This window comes from Hippopotamus amphibius, chromosome 13 (genome assembly GCF_030028045.1).
Source record: "Hippopotamus amphibius kiboko isolate mHipAmp2 chromosome 13, mHipAmp2.hap2, whole genome shotgun sequence".
Classification (NCBI taxonomy): domain Eukaryota; kingdom Metazoa; phylum Chordata; class Mammalia; order Artiodactyla; family Hippopotamidae; genus Hippopotamus; species Hippopotamus amphibius.
The window spans coordinates 1879508-1906676 of NC_080198.1; the positions used below are offsets into that span (position 1 = coordinate 1879508).

The 27169-nt window shown below is 59.1% G+C and overlaps 1 protein-coding gene across 3 annotated transcripts; it reads left to right on the forward strand.

Moving 5' to 3' along the window:
• On the forward strand, window positions 1-26448 carry RAB43 (RAB43, member RAS oncogene family). 3 transcript variants are annotated; one of them, XM_057704975.1, is made up of 4 exons: window positions 7599-8210; window positions 8908-8965; window positions 20176-20359; window positions 22717-26448. In XM_057704975.1, exons 1-4 carry the CDS (start codon window positions 8131-8133, stop codon window positions 22965-22967), a joined length of 573 nt encoding a protein of 190 aa, XP_057560958.1. In that variant the 5' UTR covers window positions 7599-8130; the 3' UTR covers window positions 22968-26448. The 3 variants fall into 3 exon arrangements, with proteins under 3 accessions (XP_057560957.1, XP_057560956.1, XP_057560958.1); XM_057704974.1 differs by lacking the exons at window positions 7599-8210; window positions 8908-8965 and adding an exon at window positions 1-298 and having other exon boundaries at window positions 20182-20359; XM_057704973.1 differs by lacking the exons at window positions 7599-8210; window positions 8908-8965 and adding an exon at window positions 2-298.
• Window positions 26449-27169: the final 721 nt, after the last annotated feature.

A 27169-nucleotide genomic window follows, 5' to 3' on the forward strand; every position in this document is an offset into this window, starting at 1 on the left:
TCCCCAGGTGTCGCGGCGCGTCCACGTCGCCAGGCGGCCGCGGCTCGCGCGCGCCCAGCCGCCCCCGCGTCCGGAGCGCCGGCGCTGGGGCTCCGCGGCCATGGCGGGGCCGGGCCCGGGGGACCCGGACGAGCAGTACGACTTCCTGTTCAAGCTGGTGTTGGTGGGCGACGCGAGCGTGGGCAAGACGTGCGTGGTGCAGCGCTTCAAGACGGGCGCCTTCTCGGAGCGCCAGGGCAGCACCATCGGCGTGGACTTCACCATGAAGACGCTGGAGATCCAGGGCCAGCGCGTCAAGGTGGGAGGCCGCGCGGCGGCGGCCGCTGCCCGGCCTGTGCGAGCGGGCGCGGGGCGCGGGGGGCGCGCGGCCGGCCTGCCCTGGCCCCCGGGGCGGACCCCGGCAGCAAGGGCCACCCCCACCCCACGCCGCGGGGGCGCCGGGAAGCGGTTGGCTCTGGGGCCGCAGGGCCGGGACTCCTGGGCAGAATTTCCGGCCGGGCCACGCCTCCCCGCGGCCTCTTTGTGGACCCGCTGGCGGAACTTTCCTGCGCCGGGGCGCCGCGGCCCGCCCCCGGCGGCGGCCCGACGGGAACCGAAAGCTCCGCGGGCCCCGGAAGGCGGGGGAGAGGCCGGGGCTCCCGCCGGGGATGCGTCTGTCGCCGAGGGCGGTCCTCGGTGAGCCCGTTCCCTCAGCCGGGTGTCGGCGCTCCCCGGCGGCGCGAGGGACCATTGTTCTAGCTCGGGGCTCCAGGGACTGCGCCGGAAGATCCTTTCCTCTCCTGGGGGGTTCGGAGTTCCCACCAGCTCCGGGAGGTCGGCTCGGTGCCCTGGGCAGCGGCCGCACGGGGCAGGGGCATCTCCTGGCATCTCCGTGTTTTCGGGAGGAGCGGGGTGCTTGAGTCCCGTGAGCCCCGATCCTGTGGCCCGGCCTCCGCGGCTGCTGTGGGCCTGCTGCCCCGTTGCCTGGCACCTGGAGGTCAGCTCTGCGTCTGCACAGTGGGGATAATTTCTGGGTGTTGCTTCCCTCCTGCCTGACCGTGGGGAAGTCAGCCAACAGCCTTTACGTGCGCACGGTGCCTCTGAAGTGACTGCTCACGGGAGGCAGAAACTCCCTGCCCCAAGGGTTGCTTTTTTCTTTTCTTTCTTTTCTTTCCTTTTCTTTTCTCCCTTTCTCTCTCTCTCTTTCTTCCTTTCTTCCTTCCTTCCTTTCTTTCTTTCTTTCTTTCTTTCTTTCTTTCTTTCTCTCTCTCTCTTTCTTCCTTTCTTTCTCTTCCTTCCTCTTCCTTTCTTCCTTTCTCTTTCTTTCTTTCTCTCTTCTCTCTTTCTTCCTTTCTTCCTTTCTTTCTCTTTCTTTCTCTCTTTCTTCCTTTCTTTCTCTTCCTTCCTTTCTTTCTTCCTTTCTCTTTCTTTCTTTCTTTCTTTCTTTCTTTCTCTCTCTCTCTCTTCTCTTTCTTCCTTTATTCCTTTCTTTCTCTTCCTTCCTTTCTTTCTTCCTTTCTCTCTTTCTTTCTTTCTTTCTTTCTTTCTCTCTCTCTCTCTCTTCTTTCTTTCTTCCTTTATTTCTTTCTTTCTCTTCCTTCCTTTCTTTTTCTTTCTTTCTTTCTTTCTTTTCTTTCTTTCTTCCTTTCTTTCTCTTCCTTTCTTCCTTCCTTTCTTTCTTTCTCTCTCTTCCTTTCTTTCTCTGCCTTCCTTTTCTTTCTTTCTTTCTTTCTTCCTTCCTTCCTTCCTTCCTTCCTTCCCTCCTTCCTTCCTTCCTTTCTTTCTTTCTTTCTTTCTTCCTTTATTCCTTTCTTTCTCTTCCTTTCTTTCTTTCTCTCTCTCTCTCTTTCTTTTCCTTCTTCCTTCCTTCCTCTCTCTCTCTCTCTCTCTCCCCCTTTCTTTTTAATAGTCTTTTGAGTTTCTGTGTGTTTGGGGTCTCCTTAGGACAGGAAAGAAGAACAAGGCGTGGCAGGCAGCTTTGAGTCATTATGCGGGACCACCCTTTGGAGCAGGTGGCGAGGGAAGGGCTGTGGGATGGGTGGAGTGTGTTCGCAGATGAGTGTGTGCCCTGAGACGCTGCCAGCAGCCGCGGGGAAGTGGCGCGTTTGAGGGATGGGCACAGACAAGCCGGTGGCCCCGCGCCCCTCCCTTTCCCCTCCCCTCTGTGCTGACTGTGGTCAAGGAGGGGGCGGGGCGTTCCTGTTTACCTGGCGAGATAACAGCCTGTGAGGAGCCCCGGAGTCCCGGGTGCACTGTGTACCCAGCACAGGTTATGCAATGCAGGGCAGGCACTTGGTGATTTCTTTTCCTGCTGGTCACCTCCAGAGGTTCTTCTTGGGAGGCAGCCGGGTGGGCCTGGGATCAGGAGAGCAGCGTAGGCATGGTAGCCCCCTGAGAGCGGCCGCGACCACCCCCTCGGGAGTGCACTGTGTGCCAGCTGTTTTACAGCTGCGTTCTAGTGCTTCACCCCACCTCACGCGGGACAGGCTTCCCCAGGCACACAGCCGGGAGGTGGCAGACGCGGAAGGTTTCTCCCAGCGTCTCTGACTCCAGGGCGTGGGGGTCTTTCCCCTGCACCAGCTTGCTGCTTCTGATTGTGTCAGTGTGAACACCTGTGGCTAGGATGGCCCTCCTGATTTTGCAGCCAGAGCATCCTGAAGCCCGGACTCTGAAGAGGCTGTGAATTGAAGTGGAGTGACTGGGGTTTGGGGGCGGGGGGGACACGGCCTCTCCAGCCCCAGGTTCTGGGCTCTGTGGACTCAGCAGGAGCACGTCATTTTTCCTCACCCATAAAATATCTCTGGGGTGTTTTCCAGCAATGTGATTTTTTAAAAGATCACGTTTATTGAAGTTCAACGTATACCCAGTAAATGTCCCTCATTTCAGGTGTACAGGTCTGTGAATTTTGACAAACATATGCAGCCCTGTCACCACCAGCACATTCAGGGTATAGATTCCTTCCATCAACGCGGAAAGTTCCCGTGTCCCTTTGTGTCAGTGTCCTCCCTTCACCCCAGGCCCTGGCAACCACTGATCTGTTTTCTGCCCCTATAGTTTCAGCAGTGTGGTTTTAACCGGAGCCTTTGACAAGCCAGAGTTTATCATTGTTGTTTCTGCAGAAAGCATGTCCACATCAGGGATTTAGTGTAAAGCCTTCCCAGGCCTGTCCGGGGTCCAGCAAGCACCCAGCATGATCTCAAAGCCTCCTCTCCCGTGCTTGCAGGCTCCCGTGGCGCGTGAGGAACCTCAGAGAGGGACCACTGAGCGCTTCTCCAGCTCCTGTGCACTTGGGGTGCTGTGGACCGAAGGGGGAGGCCTAGAGGCCACAGGGTCAGAAGGTTGGGCCTTAACTAGCTTCTGACCCAGTAGAGCAATACTGGTCCTTTTATCTAGTTTTATAGTGAGGTTCCGCTTGTCTTTTTTTGACGAAAGAGTTCTGCTGCCCCCAAAATAGAAAGTTGGGAACATCACAGATTGATCAGATCCCTTAATCTCTATAGTCACTTCCTCTTGCAACCAGAATGACATCCCAGCTCCTGACGTGGAGAGCTGGGCCCCCTGTCTGCCTCGGCCACTTCATCTCTGCCTCTGCCCCACACTCACTCCCCAGCCTCACTAGCGCCTTCTGTCCTCCCAACGTGCCTGCCTCAGGCCCTTTGCACCTGCCGCCCTGCCTGCCACACTCCGCCCCAAGATCCCCGGGTAATGGCTGCTTCATCATTCGGCTGCCAGTGCCCGGGCCACCTCTTCAGAGAGGCTTTCCCTGACCTCCCAGACCCTCCATCCCATTACGGGACAGGTTCACAGCACTTACCAGGACTTGACATTGCCTTGTTTGTGGGTCTCTCCCGTGCAATGTTGGCTCCTTGAAAGTGCGGGGATCCAGTCTGCCTTGTGTACCTGTGAATGCCCACATCTCCAGCAGTGGCAGACACACAGCGCTCAGTACATGTCTGTTCATTGATTTTTATTTACAGGAAGGAAGCTGAGGCCAAAATCAGGGAACTGATCAGCACACCCAAGGCCACACACAAGTCAGAGGCAGAACCAGGCTTCGAACCCAGGGTCTCCCTGGCTCCTAAGTCCAGCGCCCAATGTTACGCTTGACTACCCTTCTGAGTCCCTCTCAGTTCACAACGATGACCCTAGGGTTCGGCACGTTAATGACTCCAGTGAAAAGGCAGTTGTGGTCATCGCACTTGGAGAGAAGCGTGTGGACTTTGGCATCTTCTAGATTTTCAGGAGTGAGGGTTGAAACCCCGAGGAGTTTCCGGGTGTCGTCAGCTAACAGAACATCAGCCAGCCCCGGGCGGCCCCGGTAGCCGCCCCGCTGGTGGGAAGACTCTGGCCGTGGGGTGGGCTGCCGGGCGGTCCGCTGTGTGTTCACCCGGCTCTAGCCGCGCAGGCTGAACCTGGCGGCAACTCTGGGAGCTGCTGGCCTCTCAGTGGTGGCGTCTCTGAAGGAGAACCCTGGACTAGGTGTCTGAAAGTCTATGCAGCCCGGTCCCAACACTGGCCAGTTCCTGGTCCCTTCCTGGAGCCCCGGGCTTCCTCCTTTGCGAAACGGGACGAATGATCTTTGCTCTGCCTGCTTGTCAGGGTTGTTGGGCAACTGTGGACACGCTCAGAATAGTTAAAAATTCCCTTTGTATGTTTTTGGATAATTCATCCTCATGGTTCAGAATTTCAAAATTTCATAGACATAAAAGGGCACACAGTAAAAATCAAAACAAGCCCTCCTTTCCGTTTCTGTCCCCGTAAGCAAAGGCAGTCCGTGCTGCCCACTTCTTATCCTGAAGGTGCTATTGTGAGTAACACCAAGGAATTGCCAGAGAGGGATTATTTGATTGCTGCTGTTGTCAGCAGGTTCCTCTCTGGGGATTATTATCAGGATTATTTCCTCACCTGCCCCTTCCCGGCCCTTGCTCCTCCCCACCTCACGGGCCCCCAGGAAATCTCAGCGGGTTCTGAATGCTGAGCACATCCCGGAGCGCCACTCACCCCACCCTCATCTGGGATGACACAAAGGCCTGTTATGTAAACTGCTCTGTGCACCTCACAGGGGCCGCGCGCACGGCCAGGCCTCTGTTGGGGTGACTGTCCCCGTGCTGGGGAGGCAGCCAGGGCCCCCCTGCACAGAGCTCGTTCTCTGCCCTGGTGCCCGGGCCCCCACGTGGCTGGACCTTGGGCTCCGCGGCTCTCCCAGCCCGAAAGGGGCAGGGCTGGGCTGGGAGGCAAGGGTTTCTTTTTAACGTTTGGGTCCTCAGCCCTTCCATCAGAGGTCTGGCCTTGCTCATGTGCTTTTCCTATTTGGATGAAATTGGTTTGACTTTTCCAGTTTTGATCAGAAATAGAAGGTTAGATAAGAGGGAAGTTCTGGGCCACGCTGGTTGTCTGAAGAAATCTGGTTTTGGTGCTGGTGTCAACCATCCTCGTGGCAAAATGCACCTGCCTCCCGAGGCTTCTGCCCGTCCCGAGGAGCGCGGGTGGTGGGACGGCGGGGGAGGACGGCCAGCGGTAGCGCCTCGGGCCCCAGGTCGCAGGCTCGGCTCTGTCACCTGGGACGTGTGGCATCACCGCTTCTGCCCTGCTCACCTGAAAGCCCCGAGCTCGGGGACCCGCCGCGCAGCAGAGCACCCGCGGCGGGAGCCGGCGCGGGTGTGGGTCACCTGAGAGAGGTGGTGGCCCGGGCTCGGGAAGCCGGGCTCCTCTGCCCAGCTGCTTGGCTGCCCTCGTGCAAGTGACCCGGCTGCTCTCCTCCCTCGCGGTGAAGTGAAGGCAGAATCCCCGCGTCTGCCACACGAAGAGGCGAGGCGCGGGGGTCCCAGCGGGAGGCAGCGTGACCCAGGCCCGGCCTCCTCGCAGCTCGGGGCCTCCACCTGCCTCCTTTCCCTGCGTCCATCCCGTGGGTGTCTCAGCCCGTTTGTGTTTTCTTTCCTCCCTCTGGCCCCCGTGTGGCCCTCGCAGGGAGGCTTCAGGCATGCCGGATCACAGAGCCTGGTAGTAACCAGGAAGTCCTCCCTCCCGGAGTCCCCCAGTTTTCACCACTGTTCTCGTGCTCTGTTCCACCTGGTCCTTGAACCCGCCCTGAGAGACCCCATTTCACAGATGGGGAGATGAAGGCCACGTGGGGCAGGTCTGAACCAGAACCTCACCTGCCGGCTGCTCGTCTGGTGTCTTTTCCTCACTGCTGTGCACGCCCTGCACTGCTACCAACAGGCTGTGCACACAGACGCACACGCACGCCCGGAAAGGTTGGGCACCGTTGTAATATCTAGCCCGTCGTGTCTCACTTGCATTTTATGTTTTCTTACATGTTGATTAGCAGTCAGACAACATCCTAGTGCCATCTGCTTGTTAAACAAATCTGTATTAATTCAGATTCATTGGGAGAAGGGGTGCCTGTGGCCGGTGTGAACAAAAGAAAATGCCTGCCTTCTAGAATGGCCTGCGAGGTGCTGTTTCACTGAACGTACAGCAGCAGAGCTGAGCCAGTGCTGGTCGACGGAGGCCTCTCCAGCCCGCGCGGGGAGGCCGGGAGGCAGGACTGTCAGTCACCAACAGCGCCCGTCTCTGTGCGTCGCAGGTGCGTCCCCTCGCGTCTCACCTGCCCTGCTTGTCCTTGCAGGCCTCCCTCTGCTGACCCGGGAAGGGGTCAGCGTAGCCCTCGACCAGGTTTGTGACGTCCCACACAGGTTGTTTAAAAGGCAACAGCCTGGAACTTAGGTGTGTCGCTAGGGCCTGTCCTTCTCGCAGTGGTCTCCTTGGGAAACTGCACCCGTGTTTCCCTATGTTGCATCACAGGCTGGGTCGGATGACTCAGAAGGGTCAGAGGCCACCGGAGCGGAGCCTGCCATGCTGTCCGGAGGCCTTTGGTCCCGGATGAGGTGCAAGGCCAGGCCTTGCTCAAGGACCCAAGGGCAGTCGCTGTGTGTGGGGAACAAGGTTCACCCCGATCCCGGAGGCCTGAAGAGGTGGCCTGCAGCTCACCGCGGGCGGTCGGCAGGTCACGCCCCGTCCTCGCATCCTCTTCCTGGCCACCGTGTGAGAGGCTGGCCCATACCGCTGAGGGATTCCATTTTCTTTAAGGAAAGTTCCTTGTAGTTTCAAGCCAGGTAGTCGCCACCTCTGCCTTTTTTTATGCCTGAGAAGTGTAAAAATCCGATTTTTTAAAAAATTAGAAATATTCTGTGTGTATTTTCCAGTGAAACACTCTGATTTTTTTGGTTTAACTTGTTTTTTACCCTCGGGTTTTAAGTCTGTAGTGGGGACACAAATAGTGGATGATTTCATGACGAAAAAACGGACCACAGGATAAACTTCGTTTTGCCCGCTGTGACGTGTCCGTATCTGCCATGTTTGTGTTGTAGGTGACACGTGTGGGAGAATCACAGGGTGAATACCTCCGTATAACCTCCGACCCTGCAGGTTGCTCGGGGTGTTTCCCCCAGGATGAGCCCTTGACCAGTACTGGCTGAATGGAGGAGCCAGTGAGGGCGACAGGTGGCCGGGGGGAAGGGGAGGGCACGTCTGCGCAGGGCAGGACGTCGGCGGCTCTGGAACCTCAGCCTGCAGAGTGGGGTCCAGGAGAGCGGGGGGAGATGACTGGGAGCTCGGGGCTTCCCTGCCGCTGGGGAGGAGGGGGAGGGGGCCGGAAGGCCCCTGTGTGCTAGGGTGCCTGAGGCAGTTTGCTCTGTGTATGTGTGTGCACGTGTGATTGTACAGCAACACGTTATTGTTTTGCTTTACGTAAGTCGGCCTTGCCTGACCATCCTGTCCAAAGTAGCACTCCACCATGTTCCTTTTAAAAAAAATCTTTATTGAGATACAATTCACATACCGTAAATTCCCCCACTTAAAGGGTACAATTCAGTGTTTTTTGCTTTTGTTTTGAATACTCACTCGGTCCGCTTTAGGATCGTTTCATCACCCAGACAGAACCTGTTAGCCATCAGCAGTCGCGCCCATTGCGCCCTCCCCCAGCCCGTCTCTGTGGGGCTGCCCGTCCGGACACGCGTGTGTGTAGAGCCACGCACTGTCGCGGGGCCCTCGTGCTGTGTTTGGAGGTCTGAGTTATGCTCCATCGCTCCCTCGCCCTGCTTAGTTCTCTGCCGAGCACTCCCCCCACCCCCACCAAGGCAAGCTCGCCGCATGGTCCCCAGGCCGGCAGGGCGCCTGCGCTCTGCCCGTGCGTCTGTGCCTGACTGCGCCTTCCCTGTGTGTCCTGGCAGGTGAGTGAAGCATTCCTTCAGGTACGGCGTGTTCCCGTTTATCCTCTCTGAACTCAGTAGGTGTAATCAATATGAAACGTCCCATGTTCCTGGACGTCCCTGGAGGTCCCGTGGTTAAGACGCTGCGCTTCCAATGCAGGGGGCGTGGGTTTGATCCCTGGTCGGGGAACTAACATCCCGCATGCCGTGCAGCGTGGACAAACATGTGCCGTGTTCCTGAATCTCTGCGGAATATGCGTGTATTGTTTGATCACTCCTTCTTGTTACTCCCCCTGTCCTCTGGAGTTACAGAGGGCGGGAGCTGGGCTTAGTGTCTGTCCTCCGTCGGGACAGCGTGTTCTGCTCTGCTGTGGCCCGGCAGCCCCTGCCCCACCTTCCAGATCCCTGATTTACTTTTCAGGTGTATCTATTTCTATGTTCATTTCATCCTTTAGTTCCTTTATTCTGACAATTACATTTTTCATTTCCAAGATCTCTGGTTGGTTCTTCTTATCAATAACATTTTCATTCTCAGGATATTATTAATACTTCTGTTTTTCCCAATTTCTCACTATGAAAAAGTTTAAATATATAGAAAAGTTGGAAGAATAACACAGTGAGACCCATGTATGCTCTGTGTAGATTTAACAATTGCCCATGTTTTGTTGTATTTGCCTTCTCTTTCTGTATGTGTAATATAAATTTTTTTCTTTGAAAGTAAGTTGAAGATATCCTGCTGCTTCACCCCTGGATACCTGGACGTACAGCTTTTAAGAGTAAGCACAGTGTGTTATCACACCTGAGCTCATCAGTGTTTCCATGAGCATCTACTGAGTCCACGTTTACGTGTCCCCCGCTTCCTCCGAAAGGTCTTGTGTAGTGTTTCTGCCTTGAACCGGAGTCCCGGGTGGCTTTAGTGAGGATGGTGCCTCACGTCTGTTTTGATGACTGATCTTTTTAAGAGTCGCTTTCTGGATTTGTCTCCGTTTCCCTTGTAGGAGGTTGCGTTTAGAGGTTGAGAGAGGCTTGGGTGGAAGGGTTTTGGCGAGAACAACTCGCGGGTGGCGTTTGCGCTGCCCCCACTCCACGGCGGTGGCGCGTGATGCAGGGTTCCCACCGAGGGGACGCCACGTTTCATCTCCACTCACATTTATTGTTAAAGCTTCCTTTTTGCTCTCTTACCTCCTTTCTGCTCTCTTGGGGTATCATTTAAGAGCCAAGGCCTTGAGCCGGCCCCTTCTGTCTGGAGCAGCAGACAAGTTAAGTGAGGTGAAAAGGGGAAGGTGCCAGAAACTCAGAAGGTGCTCTGTGGAGCTTAACTGTGGTTGTCGGCCAGGAGTTTCCACCTGACACTGGGACGGAAACTGCACCTCGGTGGGTTCAGGGTTTGCTCCGTGAGTACCTCCCCTCTCCCAGGCGCTGCTCTGAGCACCAGCGAAGAGCAAGGCACGCCAGAGGCGTCCCTGTGCCTCAGAGCTCGCATCTGGTTGGGGGGACAGACGTGCAAACACCTAAGCAGCGTGAGCACCGCCTGTGCTGTTGCTGCAGGGGCTGAACTGCCGCATCAGGAACCGAGTCCTGCGGCCTGACAAGCACACGTGTGTTTACCGTGGCCACAGCACGACCAGATATTTGACATCTGGGCCGTTCCTTCCCAGGTGCCATGCTGTCACGGGGCTGCATGCCGGGCGCCCAGAGCACAGAGATGGCGAGGTCCCCTCCCCGGGTCACAGAGGAAGCGGGCTTCGTGCTGGGCCCTGAAGGAACACGGTTCCCAGTGAGGAAAGACGAGGGCTGTGCTCCAGGGCTGTGCCATGCACAGCCTTGGAGGCGGGTGGGGGGCCTGGCGTTCATCCGGTCAGGGGAGTTGGGGCTGCGTGGGGTGCGGCAGCTGCCTTCTGGTCGTGCTGGGCCGAGGAGAGAAGGGGTCGGCTTTGTCTGATGCCGGGCGGGGGCCCAGCCACAGGGCCAGTCCAGGGGCCCCCGTGCCGCCGCCCTCATCCGTCCAAGCAGCCCGGCCTGTGTGTCCCCAGGAGCTGTGGTCCCCGCTCTTAGCCGCCCTGAGGGGCACAGACTGCCGCCTGGCGTGCTGCTGCCTGGGTTTCACCCTGTGTACCCCACTGTGCCTGAAGGGGCTACAGGCCGGGAGGAGGCCACCGGTGAGTCCCACCTCAGCCGCCAGCACAGGGCCGCCGGCTCCCCAGCCCTCCTTGCTGCACCGGGAGCCCAGGCTGCCCATGTTATCCGTGAGCGGAGGCTGGGCCTTTCCTTCCCACCAGGACATAAGGACGGGCTGACGGATTCCTGCAGGAGGAGTAAGTCATCAAGGAGGTTTCATGGAAGAAAAAAAACACAGGTCGTGGTCTCCGGAGGAGCCGTGCACACAGCAAAGGGCACGGGTTTTGGAGTCAGACGGAGCTCTCCTCTCCTGTGCCCCGGGCCCCCCTTGTAAAGGGCCCTAAGACTCACCTGCCAGGGCTGCCCGAGGATGGAAGGCACTGAGACGGGAGCTCCGGCAGAGCCGGCCTGGAGGGGCTTAAAGCACATCCGCCGCCTTCATCACCTGGGCCGCCACCACTGTCTCCAAGATGCTGGAGACAGACGCAGATGCCAGAAGCCACCTGAGCATCCTCGGTCCCCTGGCTGGTGGCACAGGACAGGGACCCGGGGGTCCCAACCTCCCTTTCTCTTCCAGCCGTGGTGGCCCTGCCGTGGGAGCTGCGTGGTGACGAGGGACGCAGAGAGTTGCCTGTGATGCTGGGACCCTGGGCAGTCGTCTTTAGGGGGCGGCAGGAACCTCGGCCCAGCAGTCCGTCTGCAGGCCTTGCCGGCACGCGGAGGTGTGTCTGTATCAGGTCCTCGTGGCCCCCGCTCCGGTCTGGCTGCCCTGGTTCTCGCCTTCCTGCCCGTCACTTGGCCTCCATCTCCTTCTACCTGTCTCACCCGCTCACGCACCGGAGGTTTTGCAGCGTCTTACGGTCGCTCCTGGCAGTGCACCCGCCTCTCGGCCAAGGCTTGTTTTTGAGCCCGCAGCTGAGCTCTTGACGGGGGACCAAGGCAAGAGAAGTGACAGCGGCTGGTCTGCGAGTGGCTTGCAGACCACCTCCTGGTTCAGACTGCCCACAACCCAAGACACGATGAACAGCAGCACGGGGTCTCATATTTGGGTCTGTCCGACCAGTTTTCAGGGTTTTGTTCTGAGAACTAATTTTTCCAAGGTCCCTTCTGCTATGAAGAAGCAAGGAACTTCCCACTGCTGGCCTCATCTTGCGGCAGAAAGGCTGTTCAGATAAAATCCTCTTCTGCTTCCACTGGGAGGGATGGTGTTGGACGCAGGTTCTGGGAACTGAACCGTCAGCGGTGCAGTTGATTTTCTTTACTAGGTTTATTTAACCTACTAAGCAAAGTTGACCTCTCATGGGGCACGTGGGAACTCTCCCTGGAGAGCAGCCCTTGCCCAGCCAGCCTCCCCTCCCTCCCACTGGCCTGACTGCAGGACCTGCCCTCAGAGGGCTTCCTTCCTGGCCAGGTGCTTGCTCTGCGCCAGGTTACAAGGGAACGAGATGCGGTCTGTCCCCGCCAGAGCCCGTTCTCGGTGGTGAGAGGCGGACAGACTTACAAACCAGAAGCCCCGCGCACCCAGCCCTAGGCCGATTACCACCGTGAGGCCCGTTTCGTTGGGCCTGCACAGTGGTGATTTGCTGTTTTGCTTTTTATTGAATTTGCTTGAGGCAGGATATGCTTTTCTGTCATCTTGCTGCATTTTTACGTGCCTGCCTGGCCCCCAGAGGCACCTGAGTTTGGGACTGTTGACATCCTCTGTGGTGTGTGCTGTTACAGAGGCCAGAGTAAAGGGCCGTGGACATGAAGGAAGGAGGGCCGAGTCCACTTGGTGTGGGGCCCAGGCCTGTGTGTCGCGGGAGCTCCGCTGATCAGGTGACCTTGAACTGGGGCCCTGAAGGTTAGGTAGGAGTTCACCAAAAGGTCAAGATGAATGCCGTCCATCCTAGAAAAGGAAGTAATGACAAAATGGTGATAGCCATCGTGGGTGTGGGGACCCAGGGGACAGTGTGACCTGGGAGGCGTTAGGTGTGGCGCTTAGGAGGGAAAGTAGCCTCCTGGTCCCTGACCTGAGACTGTGCTTCCCTTTGAAATCCCCACCCACCTGTTTGAAACTCATGTGACGTAACCCTGCGGAGCTGGAGGGGACACCTCCCCTGTTTTGAGCATCCGTGCTCTGGGAGCCCTTTTCCATCCTGACCGGGCCTCACTCCTACCGTAAGTGCCCAGAATATGCTCTGGACTTCACTCCGGGTATCAGAAGCCCAGAGAATTTCTCCCAAAGTTGACTGTCAGACGAGAGAGCCTGGCTGGGAAGGTCAGAGAAGCTGGCGGTGTGCCGGTGGGAGGCAGGCAGGAGGCGGGCACTGGGGAGCGGGGCTTGGGTGTGATTCGCAGGACAAAGCCGCTGTCTGTCCAGTGAGCGCGGGTGGAGAACTTCCTGCAGGTGGGGAAGGGGGCGGCCGGGGGTGGTGGTTTCAGCTTGGCAGGTGTTGTGCCTCCGATGCTGCCCTCTGGGTAGTGAAACACTCCCTGAGCTCATCAGGATGCAAATGCCCGACGGGGAGCCTCCCTCTGCCGGGGCGTAGGGTCCGGGCTGCTGGAGGGCGGCCAGGCGGGCCGCTGACCGGCGCTGAGGGCAGACAGGTGCCCATCCCTCCAAGGTGCCCAGTGCGGTGCTGGGTGGTGGGCCGGGCAGACACAGCCCCTGCCCACAAGAGACCCACGTGAGGGAGGGATGCTGCACATTTAAGACGTGCGCTTGTGTGCCTGTGTCCGGCCAGGCCTACAGAGGCTGAGGCGGGGACGTGGGGTGGGGGTGGGTGCTGAGGGTCTGGGAGCGTTGCAGGCCGCGGTCTTGATGGGACTCGAGTATTCAGGGGCTGGCCCACAGGCAGACATGCGGGGTGGGCGGCGGCAGAAAGGCGGGTCCTGTGGGCCTGCAGCCGATGCGGCTGTGTGGGGAGCGGACAGGGCCAAGGAGGGTGGAGGCCGTCCGCGGGGAGCCTGGTGCAGCTCGGTGGCCGTGGTGACACGGGTGAAGGGGCGGGAGCCGCGGAGGCAGAGGGGACTCCGCACCCACGATTTCCTGCGCGCGGGCCGAGGGCTGGGGCGGGGAGGCAGACAAGCGGATAGGCAGGCAGGCAGGCAGACAGACAGACGGGCTTGGACCCAGCAGAATGCCGAGATACCTTCCTTGGCGCCTTTCTCCACCGTGACACGGGGCCCGTGGTCTCTGCCTGCAGCCCCATGAGGCCCGCACCCCCGCGGGTCCCGGCCGCAGGCGCGTGGCGCTTCTGCTCTGGCCTGTGAGGCAGACCTGGGATGATGCTCTCTGCTTGCCTGGTTCTCAGGCAGCCCAGGTGGGTGGTCAGACTCCTCAGCCTTCTCACCCGCCTCCCGGGCCCTGCCTGGGGGAGCAGCTGTGCTTGGCTGCCCAGAAAGTGGGGCCACTCCCCGCCTGGCTGCTCCCAGCTCTTGGAACACTGAGGCCATTCGGGCCAAGCCACGGGGCCACCTCTGCCATCCCATGGCAGGACCGTCCTCCATCCCGCCGCTGGCAACTTTACCGACATCAGTCAGGGCACGTCCCGGCGTTGGCTGGGCTCCCCAAGAACAGCCGGAGGCAAGAGCTCGCACGAAGCTCGTGTTTCCGGGACAGAGACGGGAGGAAGGGCTGTGGAGGCTGCATTCTCACGTGGGTCCCTCCGTGGGCAGGTGGGGCGTGGTCCGGCCTGGCACCCCTGCCCCGCACGGGCCGAGCGTGGGCCTGCAGGCTGCCGTGTGCCTCCCCGTCTGGGTCGTGGGTCTTGAGCACCCGGGGGTTCCCAGCAGGCCTCCCGGGCCAGGGGCGGAGAGGCGCGAGGGCTGCCCGTGGGGAGGCTGGTTGCCACGGCAGTGGCCGGAGCACAAGGTGCTGCTGAGACGCACGGCGCAGGATGAGGTACACGTTCCCCTGCTCCAGACGACCTGCGGTGGCCTCCCACCCTCTCGCTCTGGCTCCACGCCTCTGAGGACCTTGCCTTCCAGGCTGCTGCTCTGCTGCCAGCTGGCTCCACGGCCCTTTCTGTGTCTCCAGCGTGGCAGGCTCTGTCCTGCCTCCGGGCCTTTGTCCCCTGCCGCTGAACACTGTCCCCACGACTGGCAGGAGCCTCGGCCCGGGGGCCCCCTTCTGCCAGCACCCTCGGAGGCCCCCATCCGGGAGCCCCTCCTGTTATCATTTCTTCAGGATGCTCCCCACCCCTCTCCGCAAGGATCCTCCTTGTCTGCCTCCTTTTCACTGGAAAGGGCGCTCTGTTCCTGTTTCACTCCCCGCGACACCCCCAGTCCCTCCAACCGGGGCCGGGACGTGGCAGACGCCCGTGTGTACTGAATGGACAAGTGTGTGGCCACACACCCAGCCCGGTGTGTTCTCTGAGCACTTCATGTGTTCCACGTGTCACTGAGGCTCCCTGGCGTGTATTAGAAACGCCAGCCCCAGAGGAAGCCAGCGCAGGAGCACGGCTCAGTGGAGGCGTTCATCCAGCCCCTTCTCCGTGCTGGGCGCTGAGCACACTGAGTCTGTCCCTGGACCCTCACAGCACCTTTTATGACAGATGGAAACGGAATTAGGTTTTAGCCCAGAGACACCACGCTGCTACGTGACGGGACTGGTTGAGGATCTCGGGCTGCCGGCCCGAGCACTGGCTCTGCTCTTTCTCGTTCCCTGGCTCTGATGTGGGCAAGTAGGATGAGAATATTAGCAGTCACGAGAAGGACCTACTTTCCAAAAATATCTCCTCCATTACTGCCTAAATTTCACAATTTGGTTGGCCCAGATACTGTCATCTGTGGCTGTTGTGTTGGTTTTTAATTGTTTTTAATTGTTATCAGTTACACGCGTGTGCGATGGCTCAGCAGGGCTGGTCACAGGGAGGTCTCCTGGTGCCCACCTCCGCCCCGGCCTCCGCGGCCGTCACCCCCGCGCTCTCCTCTCCTCCTGCTTGTGTTGCGCGCCCGCCCCACCCCGGTACCCGGGCATCATCTGCTGACCTGCTTTGGAAGGTGAGGGTTTAGCCCTCAGCACTGCCCTAGCCCCCAGAGCTTGTGCGCGCATGTGTGCGTGCGCACGCGCGCACACACACACACACACACACACACACACACACACACACACACTCTTTGCGTCCTCCCAGTAGAGCTGTGTGGTAATGTTGATAACATCAGCCTGAGGTTCCTTTCAGTTCCATTATCAGGATATATCCCGAATTGGGTCACTTCTCTCCACCTTCACGGCCACCACTGTGGTCGTTTACCTAGATTATGGCCATAACCTCGCAACTGGTCTCCCCATTTCTGTCCTTGCTCTTGCTCTCTTTCTCTTCTTTTTCTTTTTGGCTGCGCTGCGTGGCGTGTGGAATCTTAGTTGCCTGACCAGGGACTGAACCCGCACCCTCGGCCGTGGAAGCGCGGAGTTCTGACCGCTGGACGGCCAGGGGTCTCCCATGTCCTTGCTCTTTCTTGGTCTGTCTCCCTGCAGTAATCAGAGTGATGCTGTTAAATGTGAATCTGACCAGCTCAAGACTCCCTGGCTTCCCCTTTCACTCGCAGTGATGGCCAGAGCCCCTGCTGCGGTCTCCAGGGCGTTTCCCGTCTGGCCTCCTTCCTACTTCTCGGCCAGCCCTCATTTCTCTTTCCCTTTTCACTCTGCTCCAAACACACGGATCTTCTTGCTAGCTTCTCGCACCAGTCACGTCTCCGCCTCAGGGCCTTTGCCCTTGCTGTCTGTCTCCCTGGAATGCTTGTCTCGCAGCATCTGCACAGCTGGCTAACTTTATTCGGATCTTTGCCCAACAGTTATCTCTGCGAGGCCTTCCTGTCTGAAACTTCCTTCCTCACCGTACTTCATGACTTCTTCCCCTGCTTATTTTTTCCATCTTATCACTATCTAGCATACTGATTATTTTAATACTTATTTTATAAAAATATTTATATTCTGTATTTCTGTATAAACAAATATGTATCCTTATTACTTACTATTACCTTACTTAGCATCTGTCTCCTGCACTAGACTATAAGCTTGAGCACAGGAGTTTGCATCTGTTTCCTCTGCTGTCTCTGGTACCTAGAACATGGAGCGGGCATCCAGTAAGTGCTTGTTGAAATGACTGAATAAATACATGCTGATAAGTAAGCGCTGCTCACAGCTGAGCCATGTGGTGTATGTAGTCTGCTGTCATTATTTTTCACTTCCCATGTGCACTGCCTTTTCCTGGCAGTAGTGACCATCTTGTTTTCAGTTGGGTGTCTATGTATTTACCGATAATTCAGCTCCAAACTCTGCCCTAATTGGCGTAACTCTCCTCTCCATCTGTCCAATGTATTGTGTAAATTTTCCCCTCAATGTCTTGCTTCCGCTCAGTTCCATCTTCTTGAAGAAGTCTCTCCCAGCGCGTTCTCGATTTCTGTGGTTCGAGGGATGATCTGTAAGAATATAATCTTCGGGGATTTATTAAGGCTTCTCCTATGGTCCAGGCTTTGGTTAATCTTGCTCAATATTCTGTTCACTTTTCTACAATCTTTTTTTCCTCTTTGTTTTTCAGATTAAATGATCTGTACTGATTTTTCTTCAAGTTCACTGATTCTTTTTTTCTGTCTCCATTCTGCTGTTAGTCTCATCAGATGAATTTTCCACTTCATTTACTGTGCTTTTAAGTTCTAGAATTTTGACCCTTTAAAAATATGTTTTTAGAAATAATTTCCATTTCTCTATTGAAATTCCGTTTTTGCTCAGAGTGATCATAGTTTGTTTCAGTTCTTCGAACGTGTTTTCCTGCAATTCTCTGATCGTATTTAAAATAATGCTTTAAAAAGTCTTTGTGCACTAAATCCAATGCTTGGGCCATTTTGACATCATTTTCTATGGACCGCTTTTCTCTTTTGGAGTCAAATTTTCCTCTTTTTTTTTTTTCCACGTTTAGCAATTTTCTACTGCATGCTAGAAATACTGGTTGATACCTTGTAGTGACTCTGGGTTGTGCTACCTTCTTTTGAAGAGCACTGACTCATGTCCTAGTAGCCAATTCAACGAGTGGCTGATCACCTTGAGCCTGAGTGGCTTGTCTTCATGTTTTGTTAGGGCAGAGGTGCAGGTCTGACCGTGCTGCTGTAGCCTTTGACCTTGACGGAATTTGGCCTCCAAACCTGAGAGCTTGGTTTTAGGCTGTGCTGGGCAGGGGTGGGGAGGCCCGCCCCTCGCCGTGGTCCTCACTCCAAGGGCACAGCCTTCCTGACGGCTCAGCTCGGTATCTGGGTCACGCGCCAGGGGTGAGGAGGCCCCTTCCTGTGCCTGGGCTGCAACATCCCCCAGCACCGCGCTGCCTCCCCTCTGGTCTGTTCTCACCCCCGGAGGCGTCCCAGCCTGTGCGTGGAGCCCTCGGGCTAGGAGCCCGCGGAGCCCCCCGACGTAGACTCTCCGGCGCTCCCGCCCCCGGCATCGCTCCTCATCCTCACACCCGCCGTCCCAGCCTCTGATCTCTGCCCCCTGGGCTCCGTGTGCCCTGCGTGCCCTGCGTGGGCTCCCGCCCCCTGTCCTGTGGTCAGGAAACCGTGCCCGGGAGAGTCCGGGCGATCGTGAGGTGCGTTCTGTGAGTTTTGCTTCTTTCAAGGGATACGGTCTCCTGCTGCGTGTTGTTTACATCCTGAAAATGGCGGCCTCCCGTGGTTTTCTCAGTGCACCGGTCGTTCAGGGAGGGACGACTCGCCTGCCCCAACGGCTCTGCCAGAACGGGAGGCTCCCGACGGGCCGGCGTCCGGGCTCACGGCCTGGCCTGGGATCTCCCCACCACCCTGGGGGTTCCCTTCGCCTTCCTTTCCAGTTGAATTCTCTGTTTTCTGGATCCCACATGCTCTTCATGTTGGTTGATGTCAGCAGCTTCCTGAGAAAGGGTGGCAGGAAGGTGCCTCTGTTACACTGTCGCCCCTGACTCGCAGTGGTGAGGTGGGGACGTCTAGGCTGGGAGTCATGTGCCCCCGTCATTTTAGGCATCGTTTGGTTGAATGTCTAATGGGATGTGGCTCTTTGGAGTGAAACCTTGACGCCTGTTTTCCTTTCTCTCTTTTTGCCCTGCAGATGTGTAGGGTCTGTTCTTCCTCCTCACTGTGCTGGAGTTCCCACAGCTGAGGGTTCTGGGTGGGTCCGTTTTCCTCCATTGTGTGTGTGCTCCATGGGCCCTTCCAGTCAGTTCTGGGGAATTTTCTTGACGTATGTTTTTGATTTTACTATTCTTTTTTTCCCAAAACTCTTACTATCCTGATGGTGGACCTTCTGGGCTGGTTCCACAATTTCTTTTCTCCCTTTTCCATTTCTTTGCATTTTTTCTTCCTTACTTGGAAGGAGTTCTTCAAGTTTATCCTCCAACCCTCATGTTGCATTTTTCATTTATGTTATATTGTTAATTTTCAAGAGCTCTTTTTTCCTTTCCCAATGTTCCCTCTACTTAAAAGTGTTCTCTTATCATTTCATGGACCATTTCTTATCTCTGAAAACACTGAGGATTATTTTGGAGATTGTTTTGAGAAACTCTGCCTAGTTTCTGTTTTCTCCAAGTTGCTTTTTCCCGTGTCTGCTTGGCCTCTGTCTTCGTGATCTACGCTTGCCTCTGGGGTGTGGGGGTGAGTTCTTGGTTGTCTGGATCCCAGGCCGGCGTGGTGCCGAGGGACTTGCCTTTCACGTCTCACCTGAGTGAGCTGTGCGCCGGGGCCTGCTTCCTGGAGCCTCTCACCCTGCAGAGCAAGTGGGAAGTCTCACGCCAGGTGTTTGGTCTGATGACTCGTGGCCCAGAGCACGTCAACCATCGGACCTCTCTCGTGAGGCCCAGGCAGAGGGGGTCACCCCTGCAGTGCCGGGGCCAGAAGCCCCGCCCGCAGGAACTGTCTGAGGCCTCTGGCTCCGTCCCCACCCCGGGCGCCCCCGTGCACGGGATAAGAGGCACCCAGAGTGCTTGTGCGAGCGGAGGCGGGCGGGTGGCCTGCGGCTCGGGAGGTCATCTTCAGGGCCCTGACACCGTGGTCTGTGCGGCAGAGAAGGCGGGCCCTGAGCCACCGAGAGCCCCGGACCTGCCCGCCCTGCTGCCTGCCCGCGGCCCAGCCTCCGGGCCCGGGCACAGTGACGGTCCAGCTCTGCCCCGGCCCAGCCTCCGCCGCCCTGCCTGGGGCCTCTCCCGCCAGCCTGCTGCCCCTGCTGGAGGCCAGGGATGCTCCCGCCAGGCGGGCGCCTCTCCTCCACGGCCAGCGTCCGGGGGGCCCGGCAGCGGCACTGACGGGTGCGGGTGACGGGGGAGCGGGGCAGGAGGCGGGCTGGGGTTGGGGTTGGGGCCAGCAGGGTGGGCCGACGGATGGCAGAGGCCCCAGGAGGGGACCCTGCCTGTCGCCGCCCAGGCCCTCCCTGCCCGGCGTGAGCATCCTCCCTGGCAGTGCTGAGGCAGAGCAGAGAGCCTGCGGGCAGGGCGCCTCCCCGTGGTGGGGGCAGCGGGCACGCACGGCCCGGAGGGGTGGGCACGGCACACGGCCCCGCAGCAAGTCCGGGGCCCGGGGCAGAGCGGACGCGCGGTCCAGCGCCTCCCGCTGCTGTGCAGCGCCCACCGCCTGGCCCCGGGGGCTCTGGAGGCAGGGTCGGCGCTGCCCGCCACCCCTTTGTCCCTCGAGTCTGTTCAGAGGCCTGTCCGCTCTGTCCACCTCCTGGTCCATCCTACGTGGCGGCGGCCGAGGGTGGCCGGCGGTTTGCACCCCGGAAGCAGCGTTTCGGGGGTGGGTCTGGGGGCTCAGCCTCCCCGTCCCCTGCGCGCGAGCATCTTCCCTGGCTCCGCGGAGGCAGAACAGAGAGGCTGAGTGCGGGGGGGGGCCTCCCCGGGTGCACCCTGGGTTCACGGGACCCCTGTGTCTTTAGCTGCAGATCTGGGACACGGCCGGCCAGGAGCGCTTCCGCACCATCACCCAGAGCTACTACCGCAGCGCCAACGGGGCCATCCTGGCGTACGACATCACCAAGAGGAGCTCCTTCGTGTCCGTGCCTCACTGGATCGAGGACGTGAGGAAGTACGCGGGCTCCAGCATCGTGCAGCTGCTCATCGGTGAGGGGCCTGTGCCCGTCCGTCTGTCTGTCTCGTCTGTCTCTCCCTTTTAGACAGAGGGCAGGTGGAGCACAGAGAGGGCTGAGCTTGGCCAGGCAGGAGCGGAGCCAGTACCTGAACCATGATCTAGAAAATTCAGGGACTTCCCTGGTGGTCCAGTGGTTAGGACTCCGCACGTCCACTGCAGGGGGCGTGGGTTGGATCCCTGCTGGTTGGGGAACTAAGATCCCACATGCCATGCAGCGTGGCCAAAAAAAAAAGAAAGAAAGAAAAGAAAATTCGGATCTCGCTCATCGCCTGTACAGTTACAGTCAGAGTGGGACGGAGAGGATGGAGGCCGGGAAGCCATGGCCACGTGGGTGCGCCGCAGTCGAGGCTGGCCCGGTCCTCATCACGTGTGTGTGCGTGACCCTGCCTGCTCCTCGTGTGTCGGGGACGGGGCCGAGGCTCAGAGAAGTGAGTTTATCCCGGTCCACGGCCAGTCGTGATTCAGTGACACGCTCCGTCAGCCACACTGCAGCGGGGGCTGCTCTTGTGTTTCCCGCCTGGGTCACTCTGAAGTCTTGGTGGAGCGCAGACACTGGCCCCACCCCCAGAGCACCTGACTCGGGAGGTCTAGGGGGCATGTCTAACAAGATCCCGGGTGACGTGGACACGGCGACCCCACTTGGAGCACCGCTGCTGCAGGGCGGATGCCGTGACCTCCATTGTACCTCTCCTCCTGCATAAACTTCCCAGACCTGGACTCAGGAAGCTTCGGACCACGTGTGTGGCCCCTGGGGTCCTTGTCCCGAGAGTCAGGCTGATCCCTCTCAGGCGAGCTTGTGCAGGTGGGCCTGGGCTGGGGTGTGGGAGCGCTGAGCAGGGCTGGACTCCCGGGCAGGAGGGGAGCGCTCCCCACTGGCCTGATGCTCCCCTTTCATCCAGGACGTCTATTTTTTTTATTTTGTACTTTTTTGGCCATGCCTCGCGGCTTGCAGGATCTTAGTTCCCCGAGCAGGGCGTGAACCGGGGCCCCCTGCAGTGGACGTGCCGAGTCCTAACCACTGGACCGCCAGGGACGTCCCAATCGAGGACTTCTAAAATAAAACATTCTATCATAGAGCATTTTATACAAATACAAAAGAGGGAGCGTGTACGGAGCCCCAGATGCAGCAGAGACGGCGCGTGCCGTCCACATTGAGCTCAGCCCCAGCCCCCCGCCCCGGGTGATTCTGAGGCAGCTCCCAGCACCAAAGGACGTCATGTGCAGTTGTTCCAGCATGTATCTATAGAAGACAGAAACACTTAAAAATATATAATTACAGAACCATTTTCATATCCAAAAAATACTGACATCTAATACAATCAACTGGCTGATCTGCAGTCAGATGTATCATTGTTCATAAATATCATGTGCTTTTCTTTTCAGTTGAAATCAGCATCCAGATACGTTCCACACGTTGGAACTGGTTGCTGCCTTGCTCACGGTTACCAAAGAAAGTTTAGATACTTTCTTTTGGCTGCTCCGTGTGGCTTGCAGGATCTTAGTTCCCCAACCAGGGATTGAACCTGGGCCCCAGCAGTGAAAGCGCTGAGTCCTAACCACTAGACTGCCAGGGAAGTCCCTAGATCTTCATAGATGCGTGTCTATTTTCTTTTTTTTGTCCCTACGATCACATCATAAAAGTCAATCACTTAGAGACTTAAAAAAAATTCTCGTAGAAACTGGGCCGAGGAGCAACTGAGCAGGTTATTTGAAACACGGTGAAACCTCTCGTACCTGCACCTCACAGGAGAAGCAAAGGCGCGCTCTCGGGGCAGCTGTGGTCTGTGCGCTTACCATCAGGAAAGCAAAATAATCAAAACCCGTAATCTTAGAGAGAATTAAAAAATTCCAAAGGAAAATTGGAGAGCATAAATAATAAGCATGATAACACAATTTTAGCCAAAAAAAAAAAAATTAACAAGCCCAGATTTCTTTACCTGCAGCACTGATGGAGTGCCTGCCAGGTGCCAGCTCATGTCCACCTTGTCATTTAATCCCTGCTGTGCAGAAGGTGGCGTCCTAGATGGGGAGGCTGAGACTCAGAGATGGAGTGAATTACCCAAGGGTCACGCAGCAGGTGACAGGAAGTTGGCATTTCTACCCATGTCTTCTTCCAGCTCTAAGTGCCCTGTTCTTTTCACCAAACCCTCCTCCTTCTATTTCTTAGGGAAAAGCATTAAAATGTACAAGTCCCTGGCAGAGATAAGGAAGAGATAAGATGAGGGACTAAAGGATGGGGTGAAAGCATTAAAATAAAGGTAGACTCCCAGGCGTGGTAGCCGCGCCTGCCTGGGCACTGGGCCTCACCGCTGCCCTGGCTCCCCCGCAGGGAACAAGTCGGATCTCGGGGAGCTGCGGGAGGTGCCACTGGCTGAGGCGCAGAGCCTGGCGGAGCACTACGACATCCTGTGCGCCCTGGAGACGTCCGCCAAGGACTCGAGCAACGTGGAGGAGGCCTTCGTGAGGGTGGCCACGGAGCTGGTCATGCGGCACGGGGGCCCTCTGCTCAGCGAGAAGGGTGCCGACCACATCCAGCTGGACAGCAGGGACGTGGGCGAGAGCTGGGGCTGCGGGTGCTGACCGGGGTGCAGGGCGGGCAGGCGGGGCCGCCCCAGCTCCTCCCGCCCTCGGGCCGCCTCGCCCAGCCCTCCAGCGCTGGCCTCCAGGGCGCCAGCAAGATGAAGGCCTGCAGTTACCCATCCTGCAGCCTGGATGCTCGATGGGGACGCTGCCCTCCAGAAAGGAAGAAGCAGGATTCCTCTCGCAGGAGGCCTGTTGGCCCAGGGTAGGGGGTGGGGTCTGTCCTGCCTGCTGGTGGCTGTCCCCACCCAGAGCATCGTGTCCTGGGACTGGCCCCAGCCCGGCAGCATGGACCGCGGCCAAGGGGCCGGGAGTGGGCCTCCCCTGCTCTGCGCTTACTAGTTTGGACCTTTTCACACCCAAGGCTGCGACCGGGTGTTGCTTTCCAGGGATGTGGCTGCGCCCCAGGTCCTCGCGGGTCATTGCAGGGCCTCCTGTGCAGCCCAGAGCGGGAGCAGCAGCCCAGCAGGCTCGGTCCAAGCTGGGCCCCGGGGGAGCCCTGCCTCCTCCCTGCCTCCACTGCCAGCTCTCGGCTCTGGGCGCCCAGGCCCGGCTGCTGCCTTAGCAGGCCCTCCCTTTCCCGTTTTCCACGGAGAGTCTTGCTCCCATCGGGACGAGGGTGGGTCACGGCCCACGGCGCGTGTCTTCTGGCTTGGGGCCCAAAGTTTTGCCACTCAGGTTGCAAAAGCAGCGAATTCTTGAGTGCTGGCTCGTAGAAGCTCGAGGGTAGTAGGAATGAGATAGAAGTGTGGACATTTAAGGGAAAAGTAAAAGCGTGCACCCATGAGGCCACCCTGTCTCACCCCGACCCCCCCACCCCCCCGCCGCAGAGATCCTTCCTGCCATGTTCAGGGTGCCAGCAACCCCACCACTTCCCAGACAGCAGAGGCGAGGCCCTGGCAGTCCTGGGACTGGGCCCACCCTGCCCCACGGCCCCTGCGCGCACTGGGGGCCGCGGTGGGACAGCAGGGGACTGGGATCACTGGGGCCCTGGGAAGCAGCGCCGTTCTCTCAGGGGCGGCTCAGAGGAGCACAGCGACCGGGCTGGGGGAGCGGGTCATCTTCCCACGCCAGTCCCCGTCCCTCCCATCAGCCCCGTTCAGCCCCGCAGGCTCCCCCGGTGTGGGGCCCCAGGAAATCAACTGCTCTCAGAGCCACGGGCAAGGCCACGTCAGGGGGACGCAGCCCAGGGCCTCTCAGAGCCCAGAAGTGGCCGCAGAGCTGCCGTCGGGCTCCCCACCTTCCACCCCGGCACCTGGTCTGCGTCCACACCTCCCGGGCAGACCTGGCCGAAGCCAGAAGCCAGACCTTTCAGGGCAGCCCCGGGAGGTGGGGCCGGGCAGAACGGCCGCCTCCCTCCCCGCCGGGGAGGCTGAGCCGGTCCTGGAGGGGAAGGGTGCCGGCCTGCGTGGGCCAGGAGCTGCTGAGCAGGGCTCTGCCCTGCGGGGACCAGCCCCCTGTTCGCAGGGTGGAGTGGGGTGGGAGCCGGGAGCAAGAGGGCTGCCTGGCCTCCCTCCTCTGGCCCTGCTGATGGGATGGGCCCGGCCCCTCCACCTGCACAACAAAGTGCCTGCACCGAGGGTTTCCCCGGGGGCCCCCTTCAGGCCAAGGGCAGAGGTCCTCCATCCCCACGACCTCTCTGCTGGGTGGGGGCTGATGTTTGGTCAGAGCTGGGCGTTCCGGCCAGCGCCAGCCGGGAGAGAAGTCTCACAAAGACCGCTTCGCACAGACCTGCTGCTCGGGGGGCGGGGGTGGGGGTGGGTAGAGGCGCACGCAAGGAGCAGCGACCGGGACTGCGCTCCCAGTTCCAGCAAGCACAGGTGCTGACCCAGGGCTCAGGGAAAGAGGGAGGCCCTCCACCCCGCCTCCCCCAGCGAGAGCCCTGGGCTGCCGGGAGCGTCCAGGGCGGGTACAGGCACAGGAGACGGAAGCTGGCCCGTGACGGGCCCGTGCCAGGAGCCCGGAACCCTCACAGGCCTGGCTCACAAGGGGAAGGAGCTGCCTGCACCGGGGAGGTGGCCTCAAGGAGGCCCTTCCGCACCCAGAACCAAGGAGGCAGCGCTTCACTCTCTCCTTTCACAATCCCAGGGCCCAGCGGGTCTCCTGCCACCCATCCGCTACACGGAGCAGCCTCGCACCGGGGCTGTAGCCTAGAACTCAGGGGTCACCTCTGGCTCCCCGCTTCTGTCCCTACCCGACCACCGTGCTCCCAGACCCCCTGCCCAGGTGGGCCCCATCCCCTCCCCTGGACGCCTCCCCGACCTCCTTGGCCTGGGCTTCCACCACCCCAAGCGCCCTGGCGCTGCTGTGAGGGGGGCCGCTATGAAAGGTCCCTCCCCCACGCTGACATCTTCCAGGCGCCCCAGGGCCCTCGGGACACAGTCCATCCTCAGGCGGGTGTCCAAGGCCTCACATAGCTCCGCCTCCTCCTCGCCTGCACCCTCCTGCCGCCAGGAGCAGCCTCTGTCCAGGCAGACCGCTTCCTGCCCCCCCACCTACCGACCCTGCCCTTAAGTCCGTGTCACGTGGAATCCCACTGATGACCGGCTGGACAGCTCTGAGGACCGGCCCGGCTGGTCCCTGGCTCCTCCTACTCCGGCAAGAATGAGTTCCTTCCCCGCCCTCGGCCTGCGAGCTCCCCCATCCTGGGCTGCAGCCACTTCCTACGGAGGCTTCCGGGTCTCGTGCTCAGACACAGATGCCAGTGCTCAGGGCCTGCCTGGGCGTGCTGCTGGGTGCCCGCTCTGGGGTGCCCTGGCAGGCAGGGGTCTCACTACCTCTCTGGGCCTTAGTCCTCTGTCAGAGGGGGCCTGGACTCGGGTAGGAGACAAGGGGGACGTGTGTAAGACAACACAGCCCCGCCTCTTCTGTCTCCCAGCGCCTCTGGGCCCGTGGAGGGCAGTGCGATGTCTTCCTTTGTTTATAAGTTACCCAAGAACAGGAGCAGGTGGGGTCAGGGGCCAGGGTGTGGGAGAGGAAGCCGGGTAGGAGGGCCAGGAAGTGTCCCAGCTACCAGGCGGAGGAGGGCTGTCTGTGGCCTGGGCTGCAGGAGGACCAGAGGAAGGCTGGTGTTTTATGCTCACAGGAGGGGGCGGGCAGGCAGGGGACAGGGATCCTGACCCCTGCGCCAGAGAGGTGGGTCCCATCTGGAAGGGGCGGCTGGGGGTTGACCTCAAGGACACAGGCCCAGCAGGCACGGAGCTGGAGGAAGCTCCTAATTCATATTGAATTCAGTTACGTCTCCTGGGAGGGCTCCCCGAACTGGGGCCTCAGGGACCCCTGAGCCGGCACCTGGGCTGGCGGTGGGGAGGGCCTCAGCCGAAGGATGCCGTTGTATTTGGGAATTTTTCACATTGCCTATTTATGAATATATAAATCTTTATAGCAAATCTATTTTTTAAAACATGGAAAAGCTGCCTTTATGGAGACTTAGCGAGCCAGAGTGTACACATTCCTAAACCATTAAACGTTTCTGCAACAAGCCAGCAGTGCCCAGACTGGTTCTCTTGGCTTGGAGCTCGGAGCCGGCTCCAGCGGCCACACCTCCACAGAGGTCCCACCTGCCTGACCTGCTCTCCCGACTGGCCTCCAGGCCCACACACTGCCCACTGCCCGACCGCTGCCCAGAGCCCCATTAAGGCCATCTCTCTGCCCCAGACCAACGTGGGACCCCTGGATGGAGGCGTGGACGCTGCCTCGGGCGGGGAGGAGCTGGGGTGGGGTCGCATCTCTGCCAGGGATACCTGTGCGACCTTGGGCGAGTCGTGCAGGTTGGGGAGTGCAATTTGGTGATCGCCAGGGGCACCAGCCCAGCATCCCTTATGCTTCCGCAACCTGCGAGGGACGCGTTACCATCCCTCAACCCCTGACTGTTTCAGATGAGCCGACGTGCTCAGGGGAGGGAGTTTCTTGCCCGAGCCTTGCGGCCACGAGCACGTTCAGCTCTTATTCCAAGTCAGGGTCTGCGAGGCCCCGGGAGGGCAGGATGGGCCTTGGTCATCTCTGTGCTCCAGCACGGGGCTGGGTCTGTGCACAGAGCAGGCGCCCAAAGGGCTGCTGTGCACCTGGATCAGGGCCCTGACTCCAGGGAGCCCGCGAATCCACAGTCCCCCGAGGTCATCAGGCTCTGTCCCTGGACCCTCCGCTGACGGGAGGGCACGGCCACTCAGGCGCCAGGTGTGCGGCCCCCGCCCCGTCTTCCC